Source organism: Mytilus edulis, chromosome 10 (assembly GCF_963676685.1).
Source record: "Mytilus edulis chromosome 10, xbMytEdul2.2, whole genome shotgun sequence".
Taxonomy (NCBI): Eukaryota; Metazoa; Mollusca; class Bivalvia; order Mytilida; family Mytilidae; genus Mytilus; species Mytilus edulis.
The window spans coordinates 38114701-38124035 of record NC_092353.1 but is presented as its reverse complement, the minus strand read 5'-3'; the positions used below and the strand labels follow the sequence as shown (position 1 = coordinate 38124035).

General features: G+C 32.0%; 1 protein-coding gene across 1 annotated transcript; it reads left to right on the top strand.

The window, feature by feature from the left end:
• Positions 1-3077: 3077 nt before the first annotated feature.
• LOC139492754 (uncharacterized) lies at positions 3078-8936 on the top strand. Its single transcript, XM_071280906.1, has 5 exons — positions 3078-3277; positions 4098-4236; positions 5824-5960; positions 7719-7896; positions 8261-8936. The coding sequence occupies exons 1-5, from the start codon at positions 3078-3080 to the stop codon at positions 8855-8857; spliced, it is 1251 nt and encodes a 416-aa protein (XP_071137007.1). The 3' UTR covers positions 8858-8936.
• Positions 8937-9335: the final 399 nt, after the last annotated feature.

The following is a 9335-nucleotide window of genomic DNA, read 5'->3' as shown; positions in this document are numbered from 1 at the left end:
TTTTATAATTTGACAACATGCACGTCTTTCAACATATAACTTTTTAAAATGTATTTAGGATTAATTTAAAAAAAAAAACAACAACTTATATAATATATATACCAATATATATATGCATCCTTTAAAAATGAGAAAAGTGTCATACCGCATATATATAGTCAGAAAATTAAAATTTTTAAATGTATGTGTAGACACATGCAGATTTTTTGACATATTAGTTTTTCAACTTAATAAATTGTATGCATACATTCATATTGTTCAGAGACACAAATGAAACTTTTCTTGTTTTGTTGATATGTTTTTATTAAAACTAGAAAAACAGACAATTCACTTGTTTGGAAATAAAAACGACTACAAAACAAGCTTCAGTTAAAAGATACAAAGCTGGCAATCAAAGGCCGATACTAGTAGTTTTAAAGAGAAGCAATCAAGTCCTTTGTTAAGAAGAAAAACGACGAAAACACAAAGAACTGTTAGAAGAAACAATCCAATGTAATTTTAAGCGTCCTACACAGTTGAGCTTTTTTTTTTTGCTCCACTTCACTATTCAAAGGGAAAGTTTAGGAAAATACTCTGAATCAAAACATTCGTAAAAATAATAATTAATATCTATCATTTATATTTATTTTTACCTTTTATTTTAAATTACAGGACTAATCGTCCAAAACAATTAATGCAACATCGGGTCCCTGTACTTCAATCTGAACAAAACAAGTGACTGAAATGTCGTTTTAAACTACAAGACTAAGCATGAATGAAAAAAAGAGCGATACCTTTTTGTACTTGAATTCACTATGCCTCTATATACGATAACCTTTTCTACCATGATCCTATTCTATAAACTTCTTCTCGAAGGTCAAATTAAATGTATGTGTAGACACATGCAGATTTTTTTACCTACTTGCTTTTCAACTTAATAAATTTTATGCATACATTCATATTGTTTAGAGATGTTTACCATTGACTGTAAAAACTACGATTTATGATCCGGTAAGCAGAAATGTGATTCTTAGTTTTTTTACTTACAATTATTTTATTGCAGAAAAAAGACATGAAAAAAACAACCTTATTATAATCACTACTAGAGTAGAGTGAAGAATTTCTTGTGACACAAATGAAACTTTTCTTGTTTTGTTGATATGTTTTTATTAGAATTTTGTCTTTGACCATTCCTAACAAATATGCAACAAGGTCCTTGTGCCATTTAATACTTTCTCAGGATTCTTACCACTGCATGACTTATAACAAATGGTTAATTATAGTCCGTCAGTTGTAATTTTTAGTTTTGATGCAAACAGTATTATTTATGCCTATGTCATAACTTCAAGTAAGACTATTACACCAATATATCAGTCATTAAGATGGACGAAAAAAGGATAGCTGTTATTGGAGCAGGTATAATGGGTATTTATGCCCTAAGAAGGCTATCTGAGAACAAAAAGTTTCTGCTTATTTATTTTGAGAGGAACTATGACCTAGGAGGTCTATGGCTTTACACAAATCAAATGGATAAGGATGTTTATGGACGTAAAATTAACTCCGCTATGTATAGCAATCTTCAGTAAGTCTAAATTTAAGATTGATTTTATAAGTTGACTTGGTTAGGTTAGAAAAAATCGGATATAATTTATTTCGTTTATTCTATTCTTCCTATTTTTTTTAGGAGTGGAAAATGTTTCTTGTCCCCCATGATCAAATTTTAATCAAACTTTCGGTACACTTTCTGGACTAGGCGACAGAAAGCCATGATTCTATTCATCTATATGTTAACAGTAGAAATTATAATAACATCAAATTGAAAAACACAGGCAAAAGATAAAAACGGCCAATCAAACGCCAATAATTGAAGAAAAACATTGTCAAGAAGAAAGACGACGAAAAAACAAACAGCATTAAGAATATACAAAGCTGGAGTTCAAAAAACAATAGTTGAAGAAAAACAGACAATTCACTTGTAAAGGATAAAACCGACGAGAAAACAAGCATCAGTTCAAAGATACAAAGTGGACAATCAAATGCTAGAAAAACAGACAATTCACTTGTTTGGAAATAAAAACGACTACAAAACAAGCTTCAGTTAAAAGATACAAAGCGGGCAATCAAAGGCCGATACTAGTAGTTTTAAAGAGAAGCAATCAAGTCCTTTGTTAAGAAGAAAAACGACGAAAACACAAAGAACTGTTAGAAGAAACAATCCAATGTAATTTTAAGCGTCCTACACAGTTGAGCTTTTTTTTTTGCTCCACTTCACTATTCAAAGGGAAAGTTTAGGAAAATACTCTGAATCAAAACATTCGTAAAAATAATAATTAATATCTATCATTTATATTTATTTTTACCTTTTATTTTAAATTACAGGACTAATCGTCCAAAACAATTAATGCAACATCGGGTCCCTGTACTTCAATCTGAACAAAACAAGTGACTGAAATGTCGTTTTAAACTACAAGACTAAGCATGAATGAAAAAAAGAGCGATACCTTTTTGTACTTGAATTCACTATGCCTCTATATACGATAACCTTTTCTACCATGATCCTATTCTATAAACTTCTTCTCGAAGGTCAAATTAAATGTATGTGTAGACACATGCAGATTTTTTGACCTACTTGTTTTTCAACTTAATAAATTTTATGCATTGTTCAGAGATGTTTACCATTGACTGTAAAAACTACGATTTATGATCCGGTAAGCAGAAATGTGATTCTTAGTTTTTTTACTTACAATTATTTTATTGAAGAAAAAAGACATGAAAAAAACAACCTTATTATAATCACTACTAGAGTAGAGTGAAGAATTTCTTGTGACACAAATAAAACGAACTTTTCTTGTTTTGTTGATATGTTTTTATCAAAATTTTGTCTTTGGCCATTCCTAACAAATATGCAACAAGGTCCTTGTGCCATTTAATACTTTCTCAGGATTCTTACCACTGCATGACTTATAACAAATGGTTAATTATAGTCCGTCAGCTGTAATGTTTGGTTTTGATGCAAACAGTATTATTTATTTTGATCTTTACAGCCTATGTCATAACTTCACGTAAGACTATTACACCAATATATATCAGTCATTAAGATGGACGAAAAAAGGATAGCTGTTATTGGAGCAGGTATAATGGGTATTTCTGCCCTAAGAAGGCTATCTGAGAACAAAAAGTTTCTGCTTACTTGTTTTGAGAGGAACTATGACCTAGGAGGTCTATGGCTTTACACAGATCAAACGGATAAGGATGTTTATGGACGTAAAATTAACTCCGCTATGTATAGCAATCTTCAGTAAGTCTAAATTTAAAATTGATTTTATAAGTTGACTTGGTTAGGTTAGAAAAAAACCGGATATAATTGATTTCGTTTGTTCTGTTCTTCCTATTTTTTTTAGGTGTGGAAAATGTTTCTTGTCCCCCATGATCAAATTTTAATCAAGATTTCGGCAAACTTACTGGACTAGGCGACAGAAAGCCATGATTCTATTCATCTATATGTTAACAGTAGAAATTATAATAACATCAATTTGAAAAACACAGTCAAAAGATAAAAACGGCCAATCAAACGCCAATAATTGAAGAAAAACATTGTCAAGAAAGACGACGAAAAAACAAACAGCATTAAGAATATACAAAGCTGGAGTTCAAAAAACAATAGTTGAAGAAAAACAGACAATTCACTTGTAAAGGATAAAACCGACGAAAAAACAAGCATCAGTTCAAAGATACAAAGTGGACAATTAAATTCCAATAGTTGAAGAAAAACAGACAATTCACTTGTTTGGAAATAAAAAACGACTACAAAACAAGCTTCAGCTAAAAGATACAAAGCAGGCAATCAAAGGCCAATACTAGTAGTTTTAAAGAGAAGCAATCAAGTCCTTTGTTAAGAAGAAAAACGACGAAAAAACAAAGAACTGTTAGAAGAAACAACCCAATATAATTTTAAGCGTCCTACACAGTAGGGTTTTTTTTTTTTTTTTTTTTGCTCCACTTCGAATTCACTATTCAAAGGGAAAGTTTAGGAAAATACTCTGAATCAAAACATTCGTAATAATAATAATTAATATCTATCATTTATATTTATTTTTACCTTTTATCTTAAATTACAGGACTAATCGTCCAAAACAATTAATGCAGTTAGAAGGTTTTCCCATGGACGAGGACTGTCCAACTTTTCCTACCCAACGGGATGTTTTAAATTATATTCGTAAAGTTGCTGACCAATGTAATATTCGGAAATATATCAAGGTAAGAAATAGGCGCTTGCTGCCACAATGACTCATAGTCAATTATGTCAAATTTACCCGAATGAAAGGACATTTCTGACGTATCTCGTTGACGGAGAGCAAAGCCGACGATCGCACAAATTAAACACCAAAAAAAGACTCAAAAAGGCCAACATGGTCTTTTTTAGTAGACAGATGTCCTTGCAGGTTGTCAAAATATTAATCAAAGCTAGATAGAACAAAATCCATGTTAAGAATATCACTCAATACGACTACCGCATAGGTAGGATTGAATTAACACTATCAGGGATACTGTGGCATATTGATACTAGTTTTCAAATGAAAACAAACTCATCATAGATACCATGTTTAAAATTTTGTATTTGTGCCAGACGCGCGTTTCGTCTTCAAAAGACTCATCGGTGACGCTCGAATAAAAGAAAGTTAAAAGGGCCAAATAAATTACGAATATGATGAGTATTAAGGACTTAACATTACTAAAAGTTTGCCAAAACAGCTAGGTAGTATATTCCTGAGGAAGAAACGCCTTAGTATTTCCAAAATTCAAAGTTTTGTAAACAGTTAATTTATAATTATGAAAATGATAATTCATGTCATCACCTTAGTGCTGACTACGGTGCTTGTGATTACTATCGGGAATAAATACTACACTAGGTCAGTAGCATCGAGACAGTTGCTGTAAACAATCTCATCACAGATACCGGGATTAAAATTTTGTATTGCGCTAGACATGCGTTTCGTCTACAAAAGACTCATCTTGACACTCCAATCAAAAGAATTTGAAAAGGCTTAATAAAGTACGAATTTGAAACGAATTAAGTACCAAAAATTCCGAAAAGTTTTTCCAAATACATCTAAGGTATAATCTATCCATGAAGAAGAAAAGCCTGAGTATATAAAAAAATCAAAGTTAATTTATAATTATAACAATATCAATGATAATTTATGTCAACACAGAAGTGCGGACTACGGGGCTGGTGATACCTGGGGAATAAAAACTCTACCAGCAGTGAAATTGACCAAGTGGTTGTAAACAACCTCATCATATAGATACCTAGCTTAATTAAATTTGGTATTGGCGCCAGACAAAACGCCTACAAAAAACTCATCAGTTACGCTCGAATATTTTTTTAAAAGACATAATAAAGTACCAATTTGAAGCGCATTAAGGATTAAAATTCTCAAATGTTTTGGGAAATACATCTAAGGTAATCTATTACTGAGGTTGAAACACCTGAATATTTCAAAAAATCAAAGTTTTGTAAACAGTTTATAATTATGACAATATCAATGATAATTCATGTCAACATAGCTGATTAATGGGCTGGTGATACTCGAAAAAGACTGCTTTCAAATGTTCTTTCGAGATTTTAAAGAAATCCATATGAGTAAAATGAATAATGAATATCAATTTTCACTGTGAGATGTTTTTTACAGATCATTAGTCTTCGCTTCTTTTCAATATAGAGAATAACAAGTTATGTTCTCATGTTTGTAATACTAAGTTAAAATTCACTAAACAGCTGTTTTTTCAACCTCTTTCATACTATTGTTTTTTTTTAATTCCTGCATATGACAATGTTTGTAGTTCAATACTGAAGTACAGTCAGTTAACCCCGTTTCTGCAAATACACAGGATACAAAATGGTTGTTAACATATGGAGACAATAGAAAAACGAATGACAGTCATGTTGAAGAATTTGATGCTGTTATTGTTTGTAATGGGTAAATTTTATCTAATAGTACCTTAAGCTTATATAATAATGTTTTACTTACCAATATTTTACTAAATCACCCCCAGTTGTTGATAGGGTTCGTGTTGCTCAGTCTTTATTTTTTATATGTTGGTTCTGATGTATTATTATTGTCTGTTTGTCTTTTTCATTTTAAGCCATGGCGTTGTCAGTTTATTTTCGATGTATGTGTTTGACTGTTTCTCTGGTATCTATCGCCCCTACGTTACGGTTCCTTTCAACATCACTGAATGTGGTATACCCTTATATAGAAATGATAAAAGTCTAATGAGATCGTTGTCCCATGTGCACCAGTCTTATTTTAAAACAGTGACATTTTACTAATGACTTATCCTTCGTCCTAATTTTTGAGGTGTGACCTCTGACGACTTATTACCACTAAGAATCCTAGCTACGTGACATGAGTTCAGCAAAATGGTGACATTAACAGAACAGGAACTCCTCACCATCAGAGTTGAGCCTTGGTTTTAAGAGTGGTTTACATTGTTAAACCATAGTTTTCTGTCTTGTATATTCTGACTTCGGCCATGCCATCTTCAACTTATGAGTTTTGTTGTTGTCTGATTTTCAAATCTTTCTTGAATTTTCCATTAGTATATTTAGAAATTATCAACAAACTAATGTTTAAAGTCAATCAGACAAAGTTTAATTAACGTGTATGGTTCAATTGGCTATTTATTCTCTTTAAGTCAATTGAGTCATGCAGGTCCATAGCATACATTATTTGTTCATTGCAATCTCAGGGGCGGATCCAGCAATTTTAAAAAGAGGGGTTCCCAACCCAGGACAAAGGTGGTTGTGTGTGTGTGTGTGTGTGGCGGGGGCGGGGGGTCCAACTATATGTCCCCATTCAAATGCATTGATCGTCCAAAAAAGGGGGTTCCAACCCCCGGACCCCTCTCCCTGGATCTACCAATGAATATAAGCAGAAGGTTTGGCTAGCCATAAAACCTGATTCAACCAACCACTGATTTCTTAAACTGTCATGTATCAAGTCAAGAATATGGCAATTGTTCACAAATATATAGTTGGTTCCTTGTATGTTGGCGTTTGTTCAGTGTTTCTGTTGGTCAGTTGTTTTTTTCTAGAAGTTGATGTGTTTCCCTCGATTTTAGTTTGTTACCCGGATTTGTTGTCTCTCAAGCAATCGATTTGACTTTTGAACAGCGATGCCTTTATTTGTTTGAAAATGCCTGTACCAAGTCAGGAATATGATAGTTGTCCATTCGTTTGATGTGTTTTATCATTTGATGTTGTCATTAATTTGATAAGGGACTTTCCGTTTTGAATTTTCCTCGGAGTTCAGTATTTTTACCTTTTACACGTCATTGGCTTTTATGATTTTGCCGATTTATTGAAGATGGTAAATCAACATACGCGCTTCAGAAACACTCAATTTTTAAAGAGATTATTATACTTACTACTTTTTTTAACTGGTAAAGGGAAACTATTTTCAATTTTCCCATAGCACTTAAACTTAATCTTTTAAGGCAAAACCAAACAAAAAATGCTTTCTACTAAAATAAAACTTCACAAATTTTGTACGCCCGAAGTAGGCAGTTACATAACTAAAAAAGTGTAATTTCAAAGACTTTAGTAAGAATATGAGATTTAAACTACAATCTTGACAGTCTAATGTAACAGCAGAAACCTTAATTTTCGATTATCAGTTACTTCCTTTTTAATTAAATGACTTCATATTAGCTCACTTCTTATTTTATGTTTGAAGTAACTGTTCCATTCCAAACTATCCTATGATTGATAATGAGAAGGACTTTGAAGGATTGGTGATTCATAGTATACAATACAGACGCCCAGAACTGTTTGCTGGACTTAATGTAGCCATGTTGGGAGCGAGTCATTCAGGAATGGATATATGTCACGACATTTATGAACATGCAAAAACGGTAAGCACAATTGTGCATATGTAAAAACAGGAGTGGTTATGTATATAATGTCTAAAATCTACCTTAAAATTTATATTATCTGAGGATACCACAACTACTATCATTTTTTATTTCAATGATCATTTGTTCGTCATGGGTTTGGCCATCAGACTAAACTTCTCCTGTTGATTTGTTTCTTTGTAACTTACATGACTAAATGACTTCTACGACTTTTCCCGAAAAATATAATACGAGAAATAACAGGTAATAACTTTCACTTTTTAATGTTTACAGTTTTGAAATTCATACCCTAAGTATATATATATTTTAAATATAAAACAATACAGCTTCCTATTAATATTTCTATAATTATTTTATTTTGAAGGTATATTTATGCCACAGAGGTTCTAAGCTAACAACTGTATTGCCAGGAAATGTTATCGAAAAAACGTCCAGTTTTAAAAGGTTTACATCATCTTCCATTATTCTTGATGATAATGACGTCATACAGATTGATGCAGTAATTTATTGTACAGGGTTTAGATACGACTTATCTTTCCTTCCTGAGGGCTTACTAGAAGTTGGACAAAATAAAGTCGTATGTAATCTCTACAAGTATGTTTTGCCACCTCAATATTCTACTATTTTTTTCATGGGACTTATGAGACTATATATACTTTTCTTTCCATATGGAGATCACGAGGCTTTATTTATCAAAGCGATGTTAGAGGAATCTGTCTGTATTCCAACTTATAACGAGATGATAACAGTCATTGGCAAAGATTCTAAGCGTCCATGGCTCTCTAATAGTCATTGGGAGTGGGACAAAGAACTTGCTAGTATTGCAGGTAATTTTGAATCATTTCCACCAGTGTTGAAATCAATCAGAGATCATATAGTGGCTGTCAAAGCAAAAGACTTTTCAAGGTTTAGATCAGTCAGTTTTAAGATAACTGGACTAGACTCCTTTGAAATAGTGTAACACTATTATATATGAGTTTTTGATAGGTTGTCAACTTGAGATGAATGTTTTTTTCCCTCCTCAAATATTCTTATGCAGAGATTAATTAAAATAGTAATAAAAACATGAATTTGAAAAAAAAAAATAAAGTTGTTAATTTGTTCGGTGTGAGTCAAAGCTCCGTGATGAAGGCTTCTGAATGGTTTACTTTTATAAATTGTTACTTGGGTGGACAGTTGTCTCATTGGCTTGGCACTCATACCATATCTTCCTATATCTATGTACATCAAAGGTTATCATGAAACAAAATATTTTGCAAAGTATACCATTTTTGACTTATACAATAAACAAAGAATGTGTCAAAAGAGACAACAGTTACAATCTGAAAACAAAACAGAAAATAGCTTAAGACTAACAATGGGCCTTCAACACAATAAATAATCCAACTTCCAGAAGCAAGATTAGGGCCTCATTCATTAATGTATGCTAGTTAAAAAAA

Bases quoted from the DNA above. Each gene is read 5' to 3' on its own strand.
- LOC139492754 (XM_071280906.1), top strand. From the start codon at position 3,078: ATGGACGAAAAAAGGATAGCTGTTATTGGAGCAGGTATAATGGGTATT. The intron at 3,278-4,097 runs GTAAGTCTAAAT...CTTAAATTACAG, and splicing joins GCTATGTATAGCAATCTTCA to GACTAATCGTCCAAAACAAT. The intron at 7,897-8,260 runs GTAAGCACAATT...TTTATTTTGAAG, and splicing joins TTTATGAACATGCAAAAACG to GTATATTTATGCCACAGAGG.